This window comes from Babylonia areolata, chromosome 4 (genome assembly GCF_041734735.1).
Source record: "Babylonia areolata isolate BAREFJ2019XMU chromosome 4, ASM4173473v1, whole genome shotgun sequence".
Classification (NCBI taxonomy): Eukaryota; Metazoa; Mollusca; class Gastropoda; order Neogastropoda; family Buccinidae; genus Babylonia; species Babylonia areolata.
In genome coordinates, this window is record NC_134879.1 from 38,941,199 (window position 1) to 38,959,567 (window position 18,369).

The window sequence follows — 18,369 nt, forward strand, 5'->3', positions numbered from 1 at the left end:
TCACCTCACCTCATTTTACGCCACATCACGTCACCTCACCTCACTTCACCACATCTCCTCACCTCACCTCACATCCCCTCACCTGACCTTACCTTACCTCACCTCTGCTTACCTCACTTCACCTTTCCTCACCTCACCTCAACCCCTCACCTCACCTTACCTTACTTCACCTCACCTCACCTTTCCTCACCTTACGTTACCACACCTCACCTTACCTCACCTTACGTTACCTCACCTTACCTTACCTCACCTTACCTAGCCCCACCTTATCTCACCTCAACTCACCTTACTTTACCTCACCTTACTTTACCTTACCTTACATCACCTTACTTTACATTACCTCACCTTACCTTACCTTTACCTCACCTTACCTCATATCACCTTACTTTACCTTACCTCACCTCACTTTACTTTAACTCACCTCACCTTACCTTACTTTACCTCACCTTACCCCATCTGATCTGATCTGATCTTGTCTCTTGTCACCGAAACTCACCACCAACAAAACCACCACCACCACCACCACCACCAGGACAGACGGCAGAGAACTCACCGGCACCATCTCCGGCTTGATGCTGTACATCTTGTGCCTCTCCCCCAGCTCCTGCAGCCCCTTGGAGAGGTAGGAGGAGTCCTGGATGCTGTCCACAGCGTTGTCCAGGGCGTTCATGACGATGTTGGCGTGGTTGCTCAGCTTGTTCCAGTCAAAGTCGTACTCCCCGGTCTCCGTCTGAGTCATCAGGCGTTTGAAGAACTTCTTGAAGTCGCTCTGCAGCTCGAACAGTCTGGGGGAAGTACAGAGAAAAAGAGTGATGGGAGGGGGTTATAGGGGAATGCTGATACTTCAGGCACGATACGATGCGATATGGAATGAAACGATGTGATGGCGATACGATAATGAAACGATAATACATTATACCATATGACATGATACTGGAAAAGACGACACGACACGACAGGATACGATTCAAAACGACACGGCACGATGGTGCACGGTTCAATACGACACGACACGACAGGATACGATTAAAAACAAGACACGACAGGATACGATTCATAACGACACAACACGACAGGATACGATTAAATACGACACGACACGGCAGTATATGGTTCAATACGACACGACAGGATACGATTCAATACGACAAGGCGCGACAGGATACGATTCAATACGACACGACACGGCCGTATATGATTCAATACGACACAACACGACACGACATGACACGACGGCATACGATTGAATACGACACGACACGACACGACACCACAGATACGATTCAAAACGACACGACACGGCAGTATTAGTCAATACGACACGACACGACGGTATACGATTTAATGCCGCATGACAGGGTACGATTCAAAACGACACGACAGGATACGATTCAATACGACACGACACGGCACGACAGTATATGATTAAATACGACACGACACGACACGACGGTATACGATTCAATGCGATTTGACAGGATATGATTCAAAACGACACGACAGGATACGATTCAATACACGACACCACAGGATACAATTCAAAACGACACGACGGTATACGATTCAACACAACACGACAGTATACGATTCAATACGACACATGACAGGATACGATTCAATACGACACGGCACGCTACAACACCATTTAAAACGGCATGACACGACACACATGAAACGACACGACACAACACGACACAATATCAGAAGGAAGTGAAAGTGGCAAGAAAGCCGCCCTGTGATTCACAACACACAGTATCAGTATCAGTAGCTCAAGGAGGCGTCACTGCGTTCGGTTAAAATCCATATACGCTACACCACATCTGCCAAGCAGATGCCTGACCAGCGTAACCGAACGCACAACACGACACAACACAACCCAGCAGAATAGACCGACAAGAACGACCAGACAGGGCATTATAGTGCAAAGAAAACGAGAAACGAGATTCAGTGCAAAATGCAGCGCAATACAAGCATTTTTTACTTCGAATAAAACTTACAAGAAGAAGAAGAAGAACACCAACAACAACAACAATACCAAGAAGACAACAACACCAACAACAACAACACCAAGAAGAAGAAGAACAACAACAACAACAAGGCCATCATACAATAACAACAGACAAAACACGAAAATTGAAGAAAAGAAAAAAAAAAAAAAAAAAAAAAAAAAAAAAAAATATATATATATATATAACAAAACAAACACAATAACGAAAAAAGGAGAAAAACGGAAAAGGAAGGTCGAGTAGATGGAAGAGAGGAAGAAGAAGTAGAAAGGGGAAGAAAAGAGAACAAACAGGTAAGAAAGAACATGGGAAGAAGAAGAAGAAGAAGAAGAAGAAGAAGAAGAAGAAAAACATGACTGCAGGGGTCTACAGGTCGTGTATGTCCCTGGAATGGAAGTGAGTGCCTGGAAAGTGAATTAAGGCTCCATCTGAAAAATGCGAACGATTGTTCGTGAATCGCATTTCGTGTCATATCCAGGACGAGGATTCCTTGTGATTCGATTACCAGAGGAAAATTAGACCGAAAGGTACTGTGAAAATCACATTTGGTTCGGCGGGGCAGATAGCTGAGAGACAGACAGACAGACAGAGACAGAGAGAGAGACAGAGAGACAGAGAGAGAGAGAACTCAGAACGCAAAACGTTTTTTATTCAAGGATTTAGATTTTAGGCATGGCCTAAAGAGCGAGAGAGAGAGAGAGGGAGAGAGAGATTGACAGAGAGACAGAGACAGGTGAGAGAGAGGGGGAGAGGGAGAGAGAGAGATAGCCCAGAGAGAAATACAAAGAGAAAGAGAGTGAGAGAGAGTGAGTGAGAGTGAGCGAGAGACATAGAGAGGGATAGAGAGTGAGGGAGGGAGGGAGAGAGAGATGGGGAAGGGGGGGGGGGCGAGCGAGAGAGACATCTAGTCAGACAGTAACACACACACACACACACACACACACACACACACACACACACACAAACAAACACAGAGTTGAAGAGAGAGAGAGAGAGAGAGGGGGGGAGGGGAGTCGTGGAGCGAAGGCAGACAGTCACAGAAAAAAGTGGAGCAAGTCAAAATGTAATCGACAGAAATCTTATTTTGATAGACTCATCACGATTCAGCAAGGCTGAATCACGAAAATAATGAAGACCTGCGAATTTACATGATTGATTTCTGAACGACAATGTGGAATGAACTGACCTTTTCTGCCCCCTCCCACACACACTTTTTTGAGGGTTTTTTTTTGTTTGTTTGTTTTTTACTTCTCTCTCTCTCTCTCTCTCTCTCTCTCTCTCTCTCTCTCTCAGTCTCTCTCTGTGTCCTTCAGACCCCCTCTCCTCTCTCTCTCTCTGTCCCTCACCCCTTCCCCACCTCTCTCTCCCACTCCCTCTTGCTCTCAAAACACCAGAACCCCCCACCCCCACCCCGCCCCCTCTCCGAGACTCTCAATCCCTGTTCTTTTCACGTTTCTCGTTTAGTTACCCGACCCCCCACCGACAAAATTAATATGACCATAAACCTGCCCCCAGTCCAAACATCGTTTTCACGGGTCATTACAGTCCCACACAGAGGCAATCCTGCTCACGGCAGCTAACCACTTCCTGACCACTCATCCATCTATAGACCAGTGCTTCCTGACTGGCGATAACAAGGGAGAGCATTCACACCTCCACACAAATTGTCGCCCTTTCCGGATAGTGCCAGTGGCTGTGGAAGTGAATGGAGGTGGGGGAGGGGGAGTGGTGGTGGTGGGGAGGGGAGGGGGGAGTGGGGGGGTGGGAAGAGGCACTACGGCCACCTCCAACTTACCACCCTCTCTCCGCCTACACTGGGAGCACTTTCAAGCGGAGTGGTGGCCGTGAGGTAACGCGTCCGCCTAGGAAGCAAGAGAATCTGAGCGTACTGGTTCGAATCCCATGGTCGCCAATATTTTCTCTCCCCCCCGGTTGTCTGCACGCTGGTCATTCGGATGAGACGATAAAACGAGGTCCCGTGTGCAGCAAGCACTTAGCGCACGTAAAAGAACCCACGGCAACAAAAGGGTTGTCCCTGGCACAATTCTGCACAAAAATGCACTTCGATAGGAAAACAAATACAACAGCAGGCATGAAACAAATAGAAAAAAAAAAGAGTGGCGCTCTTGCGTAGTGACGCGCTCTCCCTTGGGAAAGTCGCCTGAATCTCACACAGAGAAATCTGTTGTGGTAAAAAGAGTAATACAATACAATACAATACAACGCTGTTTCCCTGCCCCCACCACCTGCTGTCAGCCACTGGGCCCAGTGGTTAGTCGCCCGCACCAGGAAGCGAGTCGTCAATGGGTTCGACTTCAGTGTAAAGACCGGGATTTTTGTCTGCCTACTCCACCGGACTCAGAGAGGTGGTGGGACACTGGACACTGGCTTGCTCGTCGATCGCAATAACTCTAGGCAACCGGTCTACTGGTTTTTCTCTACGTGTTGGCGGAACCGTCATTTTTTGGTAAAGGCCCTGCGGCAAGCATGAAGAGATCGGAAAGTCCATTATCACTGTGGATTGGAGAGTCTATTCTCACTGTGGATTGGAAAGTACCATTGACAGTTGACCATTGAGGAAGCAGCGCTGGCCGACAGGACTGACTGAAGTCCACTGATAAAGTGCTGATAGACCTCTGAGAGGTCTTGACCGGCATTTTCAGTCAGTGGATTTTAGGGGGGGGGGGGGGATGTGCTTTGGGGATTTCCCGTAACGCATCTTACTTATTGTGTGGTTCCGTTTGCTTGTCGGCTGTATGACGCTCGCCCCCCACCTCACCCCTCCTTGTGTGTGTGTGTGTGTGTGTTTGCTTCCCCCTCTTTATCTGTGTGTCTCTCTCTCGCTCATCTCCCGCCCCCGCCTTCTCTCTCTCCGTGTGCATGTGCTTGCTTCTCCCTCTTTATCTGTGTGTCTGTCTCTCTCTCAATGTATGTCTGTGTCTGTACATGTGTTTGCCGCTCTCTCTCTCTCTCTGTATGTATGTGTCTGTGCATGTTTGCTTCTCCCTCTGTTTATATGTGTCTGTCTTTCTCTCTCTATGTCTGTCTGTGTCTGTGCGTGCGTGCGTGTCTAAAAGATAGAGGCAGAGAAAGAGTGAAAAAGAGAGAAAGAGAAAGGCGGAAAGAGAATGAGATACTGAGAGACAGACAGACAGAAACATTGCTTTACCAAAAACAAAAAGCAAAAACGAAAACAAACAAAACAAAAAAGAGTAACAAGAACAATCAAATTTTCCGCAGAGCAGAAATCAAATCCAAAAAAGTCCATTTGTCCATGATGACAGCTACCATGCTGTGTGGAACATGCATCATGCGACGATCTGTGTCAGCCCGCCAGTGAAGCGGATCAACACCGCACGCTCTCTCATCCACTTGGCAACAACACAGAGAGGCCTCCGACGTGGCATTCCCATCTCTTCCATCACATCGCGCGAACATACCAGAATACCCCAGTATACGTGTGCATATGCAGTCACGTTCTTGAGGATGTTTGCTTGTTAGTTAGGATTCTGTTCCCCTCACACACACACACACACACACACACACACACACACACACACACACACACACACACACACACACACTCACTCACTCACTCACTCACTCACGCACGCACAATGTGTGATAATGTTTCATAACTCATTCGAACGTCAGAAGATATTTTTTTCTAGCAAAATGGAGTGTTGGAGTGTGATGTGGAAATGTGTGTGTGTGTGTGTGTGTGTGTGTGTGTGTGTGTGTGTGTGTGTGTGTGACACAGAGAGACAGACAGTCAGACAGACATACAAAGAGAGAATAGAATGTGTGTGAACGCTCAGACTGATCTCAGGAGAATGTTAAGCACGGTTGGCAGTGATTTACAAAACGCTTTCCAACTTGAATGATATGAACTTCAGGTATTCATAGTCTGTTTCGATTTATTTGTGTGTGCTGTATTTCTTCATCAAAGGCCAAGGTATCTAATGAATGAAAAATCCGCATCCCAGTGTCATTTTCCCTCTCTGTCTCCCTCTCCATGCTTCTGAATTATTATTCTCTCTCTCTCTCTTCTCCTCTCTCTCCCTCCTCCTCTCTCTCTGATCTGTCTGTGTGTGTGTCTCTCTTCGCCCTTCATTTTGCAGTCCCCCCACTCTCCCCCTTCTCCCCTCTGATGATGCGCTAAAACACTCATGTTTTCACTTCAATAGTCCTGGTCTGGCAGTTCTTTTGATGTGCAGTCCTCTCTCTCTCTGTTTCTCTCTCTCTCTCCCCTCTCTCTCCCTCTCTACCCCTCCTCTCTCTCTCTCCCTCTCTCCCCCCTTTCTCTCTCCCCCTCTCTCTCTCTCTCCCCCACTCTCTCTCCCTCTCTTCCTTCCTATCTCTCTCCCCCCCCTCTCTCTCTCCTCCTCTCCTCCTCCTCTCTCTCTCTGTCAGTGTGTCTGTCTCTCTTCACCCTTCATTTTTCAGCCCCCCCCCTCACATACCCCCTTCTCCCCTCTGATAATGCACTAAAACACTCACGTTATCACTTCAAATGGGTCCTGGTCTGGCAGTTCTCTTTTGATGTGCAGTCTCCTCTCTCTCTCTCTCTCTTCCCCCTCCCTCTCCCCCTCTCTCTCTCTGTCTGTGTGTGTGTCTGTCTCTCTTCATCCTTCGTTTCCCCCCTCCCCTTTTCCTCTCCCCTCTCCCCGCATTATGTAACTTTCGGAAGTTTATTTTTTCTTCTGTCCACGGTGTTAATGATGCACTACGACACTTATCACTTCAAATGGTCCTGGTCTGGCAGTTCTCTTTTGATATGCAATCCCTTCTCTCTCTCTCTCTCTCTCCCTCTCTTTCCCTCCCTCTCTCTGCCTGTCTGTCTGTTCATCCTCCATTTCGCAGTACTACCCCCCTCCCTTCTCCCCTCCCCTCCCCCCGCATTATGTAACTTTCGGAAGTTGTTTTTTTCTTCTGTCCACGTAGTTGATAATGATGCACTAAAACACTCATTTCATCACTTCAAATGGTCCTCTGGCGGTATTGTTTTGATGTGCAGTTCTTCCCCCCTCTCCACCCTCCCCCACTTCCTCTCTCTCTCTCTCTCGACTGGTTGGTTATTTTTTGTTCATAGTCTGTCCAACCCTCCTCTCTCTCTTTTTTTTTATTTTTTTTTATTTTTGTCATCTGTCGCTCTCCCTTTCCTTCCCTCCTCCCCATTCCCTCCCTCCACCCTCTCTCTCTTCCCCTCTCTCTCTCTCTCTTCCTTGTGGCCGGTTGATTGATGAAGGGTCTGGCACAGCGTTTCTGATTGGAAAGTTTCACACACATTAATTAAATCAGAATATTCATTCGTTAACACAAAATAAATAACAAATAAATAATCAATTATGTGGCTCTCACTCTACTACTGAGAAATGCGAATCCAATTATTCAAGGGTCGCAGGAGAAATACCGAGAGACAGACAGACAGACAGACAGAAAGACAGACAGACGGATGGACGGACGGACGGACAGACAGACTGAAACGTTTTTTATTCAAGGATTAAGATTTCAGGCCTGGCCCATTCTTCCAATCTGTCCTTGGGAGAGGGAGAGGGGGAGAGAAAGAGACGCAGAGACAGAGACAGACAGGGGGGCAGAGAGAAAGACAGAATGCAAGACAGAGAGGCAGAGAAAGAGAATGGTGAGAGGGACATTCAGAGGCACAGAAAAAAAGAGAGAAAGCGAGGAGTGAAAAAGAGAACTCAGAGCTCAAAATGGGTTTGTTTTTTTCTATAAATGAATAATTATGATTTTATGATTTTATGCAGGGCCTGTTCTTCCAATCTGTCCTTGCTTATATCTATATCCACCACAGAGTGCACAAATAGTTTATAGGAAGGAAGAAGAAAAGAAAATTCAGTCTACGTATATGGCATGCCTCGTGGGGAACACACACACAGAGAGAGAGAGAGAGAGAGAGAGAGAGAGAGAGAGAGAGAGAGAGAGAGAGAGAGAGATCCAATAATACTGCAGAAAATTGATCACACAAAAATGTATGTGTGTGTGTGTGTGTGTGTGTGTGTCTGTGTGTCCATATATATATATATATATATATATATATGTGTGTGTGTGTGTGTGTGTGTGTGTGTGTGTGTGTCTTTTTTACATATTGATAGGAGAGAGACAGAGACACAGAGAGACACACACAGAGAGAAGAGAGACATAGAGAGAGAGAGAGATAAAGAGAGACAAGGAGCGAGGGAGATTCTCAGACAGGCTGGTCAGTGGCATTAAATAGTGCCTGCAGTGCTGAAGAATTCACTCCATTGCGCCGCTGGCGCTTCATGCACGCTGTGGGATATGCACAGCGTGTTAACAGACCTGCCACTCTTGGCTGTTTGTTTTCCCTTTGTTTGTCGTCACCTCACGCTCGCTCCTTCACCACTTGTGCAGAAAACAAAATCAGCTTTCACTCAGCATGCTAACCCGTTTCTGCGAATCTATTGATTACTTTTGCCAAGAAAGAAGAAGAAACAACACAAACATGCAAACAAAAAACATACACACAGACACAGACACACACACACACACACACACACACACACACACACACACACACACACAGACACAGACACACACACACGCATATATATATTTTTTTTTTTCCTTCTTTTTTTTATGTGATCAAATTTCTGCAATATTATTGGATTTCATTCTAAACGATCACTGACCCTGGCTTTAAAATGTGGCTGAAACTGCTTCTTGTCTTCCCCATCCCTCCCTACTCTCTCTCTCTCCCCCCCCTCTCTCTCTCTCTCTTCTACTCTGCACCCCCACACTCGTCCGCCTCCTTTCTCCCTCCCTCTCTCCTCCCTTTTCTCTCTGCCTCTCTCTACCAACCCCGCCCTTCTTCCTGATATTCAATCACCCCATTTTGTTGTGTTTTTAACTGATTGCGTGTTGCCCTTCAAGACAAACACATACGGTGTTTTTTTCCATGACACACACATCCGTCTCCCTAATCATGGTGGGGGAAATCAAACTTGTCAGACGTTAATTGAGTTCCATTGCTTTGAAAGATCAGAGATGATAATTATCGCTCTCCTTTGCGTGATGTGTGTGTGTGTGTGTGTGTGTGTGTGTGTGTGTGTGTGTGTGTCCCGTTCTGTCTTCGCCTTCTCCCCTCACTATCTCTCTCTGTCCTTTTGATCCCTGTCTCTGTCTTCCTCCCCAGGCCATCTGTCTCCTCTTTCTCTCCCCTGCATCCCCCCCCCCTCCTCCGTTCTCTTTCTCTCCCTCCACACCTTCCATCCACCCCTTCTTTTAAAGATGTGGCATTTCCATTTCCACCTCTCTCTCTCTCTCTCTCTCTCTCTCTCTGTCTCTCTGTGCAGACCAGTTCAATAGCTACCAAAATACTTACTGGAAGAATCTTCCGGGGGGACCGTTAATGGGGAGGGAGGGGGGACATCAGGATGCTGACCGGTGACTAAGAGACGTAGCATTGATCAGTCATAACCCTCTTCATTCCGATGTCAGCACGGACGGGCGGGGGAGTCGCTCGGAATTCTGATGACTGTTTTATTAACGTGCTGGTGCCGAACATATGAAATTCCGATGGCCAGAATTTGATCTGTAAACCGTGTCCTTGAATACACATCAAGAACAAGGAGATTGTCGTGGATGTGTGATGATGATGATGATGATGATGATGAAAATGGTGATGGCGATAATGATAATAAGCAGGGATATCAAGAGCAGAAGAGAATGAATGAATGAATGAATGAGTGAATGAATGAATGAATGAATGAATGAATGAATGAATGAATGAATGAATGAAAAGAAGGCTTGATGACCCATTACAACTAACTCGTCACTAAACCTTCACACCAATGAAGACACATTTCCGACAGGGACGCCTGGCGAATAACTGTCCATAACACGGGCAAGATAATCTGTGTTTCCTGGTCCAGCCTCCCTTTAACACAACAACAGACCCCCGAACTGCTTAGGTCAGTTCACAGAATGGACACGGGGACCGGTCAGTCTGCCCTGACGGAGCTTGGTGGGTCAGGGGAATGGGGCTTGCGGTCTGCTTGCTGACTGAGACAGACAGACAGACAGACAGTGTGATTCCTATACCCGCACCTACACAAGGCGTGAAACAAAGAATGAAAGAACGAGAGAATGGACAAGACATTTTACATGCGTTGTTTGGGATCTGAAAAAAAAGCCACGCCTGTGCGGAGGTCGTTAGAACAGGAAATGAGATTCATGGCAGAATGTTTTCAGTGGAATAAAAGATGAGCTTGGCAGCATAATTGTATGTGCTTATGTCACGAAGGGCCGTCACTCAGAGTTCAAAGGGCCGGTCAGCTAACGAAAGGAATGAAGAGAGGACGGGCCGATTGGGGAGGGAGCGAGAGAGAGAGAGACAGGCATAGACAGAGAAACAGAGAGACAGACACAGACAGAAAGACAGACAGAGAGGCAGACACAGAAAGACAGAGAGACAGGCATAGACCAACATAGAGACAGACATAGAAAGACAGACAGAGAGACCGACACAGACGGAAAGACAGACAGACAGGCATAGACATACAAACACAGACAGGCATAGACCGAAAGACAGACATAGACAGACAGAGAGACAGGCATAGACAGACAAACAACAGAGACAGGCATAGACAGACAGACAGAGAGACAGACAGGTCGACGCAGAGAGAAGGAAAGGAGTCATTGCGCGCACACACACACACACACACACACACACACACACACACACACACACACACGCACGCACGCGCGGAAACACACATCCACACACACGCACGAACATACACACACACACATACACACACGAACACACACACACACACACACGAACACACACACACACACACACACACACACACAAACACACACACACACACACACACACACACACACAGCACACGTGTGAGAAAGAAACAGAGGGAGGGAGACGGAAATGCTGAACATTAGCTGTCATTAAATATCGTTTCCATAGGCAGAATGCCATGCATCGTCCATGTCTGGTTTTCATGCATTAGTTCTTTCTTTCCAACTCTCTCTCTCTCTCTCTTTACATATGCATGATATTTATTGCAAACTACCCCCCTTCCCTGGGGCTGTGAAATTGTTTTGAATACATCATCGTTATCTATTATGCCTGTGTGTGTGTGTGTGTGTGTGTGTGTGTGTGTGTGTGTGTGTGTGTGTGTGTGTTCCTCTTTAATCATCTATCTCTCACCCAGTCTCACTCTCCCCCAACCCCCACCCCCAAGCCCCCACCCTCCACCCCACTCTCCCTCATTCTCCATCTAAACCAAACCTAATTAATTTCACAACTGTTAGCACGCTAGACTGATTTCTCCTCCCCCTTTTTCAAGACTAACAGGAAGTGAAGCTTTCACAGCCGTGAGTGTTGACGGGAAGGCAGGGCATGGGAGGGAAATCCATTGCTCACCTCTGTCCAGACTGTGAGAAAAGCAGAGACCAGACAATCTCCCAGAAAACGTGTCAAGAGTCACATCCTGCCCATCTTGCGGAGGGAAAAGAACAGGAACTTGTGCGGAATTCCCCACTACACGCACGATGTCGACCGTAACACCGCCCATACAAAAAGACACGGTTCTGCTAGCGTGACTAGTTATTTTCTACCAGCTTCGGAGTGGAAAGAAACGTCTTCTGATTCAAACCAGTTGCGCGTCAACAATTGATTGTCACCAAGCCGCTATGAAAAACAGGGATGCTGCTTTAAGCAGGGATTTGTTCAAAGGCTAATGAGGGTGGGGTGCTGGGGGGGGGGGGGGGGGCTGGGGGAATCAGGAGATGGGTTCATGGGCCGTCGTCACGAAGTCAGAGAACATAACGTGACAGATTAAAGGGTACGTGATGGTGACAGCACACTGTGACACGCAGTCTAACACAATTGTACGTTGAATGTAAAATGAATCTAGCTATTGTTGCGTGGCTTTAATTTAACTGTGGAGTGTGACATAGCAAACGAACATGCTACATACTGCGTTGTGTTTTGTGTTGTGATGTGTTGTAATTCAGCCACATAAGCTTCCTGCATTAACACGGAGAGAGTGTATCACCATAATCTAACGACACTCATCTTTTCCCTTTAATGTCTGAAAAAGTGTGCGTTTTCCTGACAAAAGTAGATTTTCTCAGAACACTGGCATTGTAACAATATGTCGTGAGATTTCCCAGCCTTGGTTACAAGGGGGAACGTGAAACGCGTGTGTCGGAAAAAAAACCAACCCAGATTTTAAAAAAAAAAAAAATAAAATAAAAACCTTGCTCTCTCACGCTGACGTCTGAGAACAGCAGTCCACAGCGGACCATCTACAGCACCACACCAGTAGGTCACTAGGACGACGCTCCATCGCCCCAACGTCCTGGGAACACTGGAACACGGACACATGTCAGCAGAGGTGACAAATGGAAGTCTGATGGCATTTTAATCGGTGCGGGCGGTACCCGGAGTCTGGCTCTCCTTACATCACGGGCAGGGACACAGGGACAGGAGAAAGTCGGTGACTGGGGGTGTGAGGGTGGGGGTGGGGGTCGGTGGATGATGGTGCATGGAGTCTGGCTCTCCGTACGTCACGGGCACAGGGACAGGAGAAGGTCCGTGACTGCGGGGGGGCCGGGGGGAGGCGGAGGGGGGGGGGACGTCAGGGGATGATGGTGCATAGAGTCTGGCTCTCCGTACGTCACGAGCATAGAGACAGGAGAAGGTCGGTGACAGGTAGGTCTGTAGGGCAGCACGGGAAAATGGGGGAGTGAGGAGGGAGGGAGTTTATGCCGAAAAGGGCAACGGTCCCAAAGTACGCTCGATTCCATTACCGGCAAATAAAAGTGCGATTAATTCCACAGAGCAGAAAAAAACACCACAACCTTCCTTACAATGGAGAGGAAGGAGGGAGGCGGTTATAGGAGAAGTGGGGAGGGGTGGTGGGGCATTGATAATGACGTTTTTAATGCAGAAACATTTTGGTTCAAACGGATCCAGTATTCAGCTGAAAATCAGACACACAGACTTATCGAATTAACGTCAGTTCTCATTTCTCAGAATCCATTTGCCTGCGTTATGCAGTTCCTCAATACCTGACAGTTTTTCCTTCATGACTTTGAGAAATCCTTCACTTCAGATAAGTGCACACACAAACACACATACATACAAACGCGCGTGCGCGCGCGCACACACACACACACACACACAGACACACACACACACGTGTGTGTGTGTGTGCGTATGAGACTGGCGTAGGGTGGGGGTAGAGAGTTATTTAGTTTGTTGTTCTGTAGTAGTGTTTTTTTTTCATAAGTTTCTCATGTGATTTTCAGTGAAGTTTGTCGTTGATATCTTTCTTGTTAATAGTTTTGTGTTCATGTGTTCTTTTGATGCAGCCCTACCCACCACATCCCTCTTTTTTCCCTTTCTTTTATACCCCAGGGCTGGGTGAAAAAAACATGTTTTGCTTATCTCTTTACCCTGGTAAAATAATATTTCGTTTCGTTCTCCTCTCTCTCTCTCTCTCTCTCTCTCTCTCTCTCTATATATATATATATATATATATATATATATATATATAACTATAATGTATCATACACGAAAATGACGTCTATGTGCATGTGCATTTTCTAAAATATTATCTCAACTCTGTGCTGTGGACAGTGTCCTCAGCATTAAAACATCAAATCGTCAAAGCGTCTGTGTGTGTGTGTGTGTGTGTGTGTGTGTGTGTGTGTGTGTGTGTGTGTGTGTGTGTGTGTCCCCTCTCTTTCTCCTATTGAAACCTGATTAGTTTGAAAAGTTTGTGGGTTTTTTTCAGACAGGATTAATTTTCTCCATATTCAGAGCCAACTGACGTTCAACTATCCCAATCCATGCTTAAAGAATTGTCTATCCAAACCTTTTGAACGCAACTTACAAAATCCGCATCCCACGTCACATCCGCTCTCTCTTCAGTCTCTCCACTAGGACAAAAGAAAAGACGGCGACAGGGTTTTCAAAAGACACAACCAAACTCATTCATGTCAGTGTATTTCGCTCACAGATAGGCGTCACGGCAGCCGACTAGGGACTGATGAAAAGCGGTGGTTTGAATGGTCTATAAAAAGAAAACCTGTCTTTGTAGGCGTTTCAAAACGCCAGACTTGCTGATTACATTCTTTCAGCCTGTTTTGAAACTTGCAAAGAACATGTTATATTCACAAACACCGTACCTCTGCCGCATACGACACCAAACCCATCAGTGCATGGAAGACATCGAGCAGACGGTCTCTAATTAACCCATTCTATTTCAGGTAACACCTACAGTGTCTACTTAACCTGTTTTATCTCAGGTAACGCTAATACAGCATGCAGACAGTGTCTACTTAATAACCCGTTTAATCTCGAGTAACGCTAATACAGCATGCAGACAGTGTCTACTTAATAACCCGTTTACTCTCGAGTAACGCTCATACAGCATGCAGACAGTGTTTACTTAACCCGTTTTATCCCAAGTAACGAACACTGTGCACGCTTCTCATCCAGTCAGGAATTACATCCTTACCAACCTATTTCTACTGTGGGAGTCTTTTACTTGAGATGAAGCTTTCTACTCGTATTTCACTGCTCATATTAAACAAACACACACTCGCTGTTGTTGTCGTGGTTAGCAGAGCCACCTTTCCTGGGCGATGACTGACCAATGACTGACTCCGCGCATCTAAACCAGAAAAAAAAAAATTCACAGCTGTCAGACACCACGACCATAACCACACACTACTCCCACCCACCCACACACTTTACAAACCCACAGCTACCAGGGACTCCTTTGGACCAGTTTCTGGTGACTGTCTTCCGGTCCATTAGCGGCGGCCATTTTGGACAGGCGGGAAAGAGAGACAACCACCGACCCCCCAGGACAAACAAGGGGACTGAAACCGGCACGTGACTTTCCATTTTCATCGGCCATTACCTGACCGCCAGTTTCCAACGTTCCAGTGTCCAGCTTCGTTCTCAGCTCAGCTGAGCTAAGCTGAGCGGGGCTGATGTGGTGCGGTTTGAACTGATTAGAGTAAGACTGAAGTGGATGAGATGTGAGTTGAGATGACATGATTTGGGTCAATTTTTTGTTTGTTTGTTTAATATATATATAAACAAATTTCTTTCCTTCAGATCTCCATTCTTTACATATTTCTTTCTTTTGAAAATCCACCCCTTCATTCATTCATTTACTCTATTTTGGTATTCATTCTTCTCCGAATATAGCTGTATTTATTTTACAGCTTGGCAATGTCTTTCAAGACAAAATGGATATTTCCGTTCTTTCTTTCTTCTGCTGATCAGTTTTTTTTTACACTCTCAACGTTTTCAGATTTCTTAGTCCTGTACGCTCCATCTCAACCATTCCTGTCTTCCAAAGACAGATCACCTCTGTTGGAACGAAAACTTAAAGCCACACTTTTTTTCTCAATTCAGATCGATTGTCTTGGGAAAACCTTCATCCTGGTCATTTCTAATTCTTTGTGGTGGTGTAAAAAGTCTGAGCTCCTGAGAATTTCTAATTCTTTGCGGTGGTGAAAGAAATCTTTGCTGAAAAGTGTGTGTGTGTGTGTGTGTGTGTGTGTGTGTGTGTGTGTGTGTGTGTGTGTGTCTGTCTGTCTGTCTGTCTGTCTGTATATCTGTGTGGTTGTGGGGGGGAGAGGGGGCCGGGGGGCGGGGCGGGGGAAGTGCGTGCATGCATGCCGTGTGCAGGTGTGTTCCTGTATGTTTGAGATGCAAGGAGCCATGCTATATACTTGTTTTAGTCATAATGTGCCTTCGGACTCCTATGTAAGTAAAGCATGCAAGCAGAAGAACAACACACATGTTACAGACCCTGTAAACCCCGTAAACATTCGGTGGGTCAAAACAAAACAAAACAAAAACAAAACCAAGAAAAACAGTAACATGAACATGTTTATCATGTTGCCAGCAGGCCTAGTTGATCCTAATTCAAGTATTTATCATTCACAGCACCATAAAGGGGACAAAATAATACATGTAAACTTCTCAAGATACCACATTATATGCTGTGTTCTTTATCGACTGATATAACGCCAGTGACTATCCTAAATAATACAAAGACTTTTGTATTAAAGTACATTTGAAAAGTCTTGGAAAAAAGAAAAAGAAAAAAACCTGAAGATTTACACCAAAGACAAAAGTTTGCCCCATAACGACCAACAAAACACTAAGAAATAAAAAACAAATGTTTAAAAAAACAAAAACAAAAAACAAACAAACAAAAAAACAGAAGTTCAAAACAACAAATAACCCGTGATTCCCTGAGCCTTATACCGCTGATCTCTCCAAAAGACAAAGGGAGGTAAATCTAAGGGAGCAGGCAGCAGAGTGATGACGTCCGCTGTGTGGTGAAGTCAGTCACTGCGTGGATCTGGGGTCTTCCACCAGATCACGACGTCACTGCGGTCAATGGCGGGGGTGAGGGGGGTGGGGGGGGGGAAGCAAGAGGGCAGGAAAACTGACATCTGTGATTTTTGTTGTTGGTGGTGGTGGTGGTGTGGTGTGGTGTGGTGTGTGTGTGTGTATGTGTGTGGTGTGTCTGTGTGTGTGTGTGTGTGTGTGTGTGTGTGTCTGTGTGTGTGTGTTTTGGTTTTGTCTTAAACTCAGTTACAGCTTTTTTTCTTTTTTTTTTGAAGTACCTTCTGGAAACAAACAAATTGATAAAACACAAAATCAGCAACAACAACATCAACAAAAAAGGCATATAGACATTTTGCGCACGCCTCTGTGTGAGTGTGTTTGTGTGTGCAGGGATGCATACGAGGGAGTTTGTGTGTGTGTGTGTGTGTGTGTGTGTGTGTGTGTGTGTGTGTGTGTGTGTGTGTGTGTGTGTTCGCGCATCATTTTTTCTCATTTTGAGAGAGAGAGAAATCCAGTTCAGGAACTTAAAAAAGTCGAAAGGAACAAAAGAAAAATCAGAACGGAAGAGAGAAACAAAAGTAGAAAAACCACGTACAAAAACAATTCAACGTGGCAAAAAAACCAACACAAAACAAGGGATAAAACTCAAAGACCACAAAAAGCTGACATAAAAAAAAGAGGACGACTGTTGAAGAAAGAAAGACATTAGGATGACGTCGCTGGGGGAACAAAGAGAATAAGATTTTTTTAAAGGGAGGCGGGGGGAATGGAAAAGGAAAGGAATACGAAGGAAGACAAGAAGACAGAAACATGCGGATAACAGCAGTGGAGAAGAAGAAGAAGAAGAAAAAGGATGAGAAGAAGAAGAAGAAAACAAGAAGAAGAAGAGGGATGTGGAGAAGAAGAAGAAGAAGAAGAGGGGTGAGAAGAAGAAGAAGAAGAAGAAGAAGAAGAAGAAACAGCCAGAGCTAAAGCATGCAGCAAAACGCTCACAAGGAAATGTATACGCGCATCTCAGGAGAAAGACGAAGGAGCACAAGGGGAGGGGAAGAAAAGACTGAAGCCAGAAAGAAAGATATAAAGAAAAAAGAGATAAAGGAATAAAGAAAGAGAAAGTAAAAAATGAACGAAATCAGGTAGCCATAGAAATAGACGCAGAAGACGAAATGAAGAATGAAGGAGCGAAACGACAGAAGGCAGACGGAAGGAAGGAAAGAAAGAATCTACGAGAAAGAACGAGCTGAAAAATAGAACAGCAAGTGCATGAAATAAATAGTGTTTAGTTCTGTTTGTCTGACTGTTTTGATATCGTGTTTGTTTGTTTGATTGTTGTTGGTTTTTTTTGGGGTTTTTTGGGTTCTGGGTCAAACAATTTACTACAGTATCAAAAACAAGAAATACGTAAATCAAAGATTCTAATGACGATAAGTGATGACTGCCACAATTGTGATAATAAATCATAGTATACCTACGTGAGTCCTTAAAAGGTCATAATAATCATCATCAGATGTAGGCTTCAGACAGACAGACACAGAGAAGACACGATGGTGAGCAAACACTTCAACGAGATAGGAGGACATGGCATTATAGACGTGTGCTCAACAGCCGTCAAACTGTTCACACACACACACACACACACACACACACACACACACACACACACACACACAGCATAACTATCAGGAGGAGACGTGAGACCTGGCGCCACCAACTACAGACCAACCATCCTGGTGGACTGTGTGTATATTGACTACAACATCGTCTTGTCTGCACTTACCCCAGTGTGCAACACACACACACACACACACACACACACACACACACACAGAGATTGTTTATTTATTTATAGTCTCTTCATCTAAGATGATGATAATAGACTGAAAATAAATGATATTATTATTATTATTTGGACTATTATCATTTCTATCATAATAATGATTGTTATTATTAATTAGAAATCGACATTTC

The 18,369-nt window shown here is 45.5% G+C and overlaps 1 protein-coding gene across 4 annotated transcripts in view; it reads right to left on the bottom strand.

The window, feature by feature from the left end:
- The window catches only part of LOC143281682 (neuroglobin-like), a 170,135-nt gene that overhangs the window by 17,102 nt on the left and 134,664 nt on the right, over positions 1-18,369 (bottom strand). For all 4 annotated transcript variants that reach the window (XM_076586928.1, XM_076586927.1, XM_076586929.1 and 1 more), the window contains one exon: positions 554-785. In XM_076586928.1, coding sequence (XP_076443043.1) covers positions 554-785 — 232 coding nt within the window. The remainder of the gene's footprint in view (positions 1-553; positions 786-18,369) is intronic.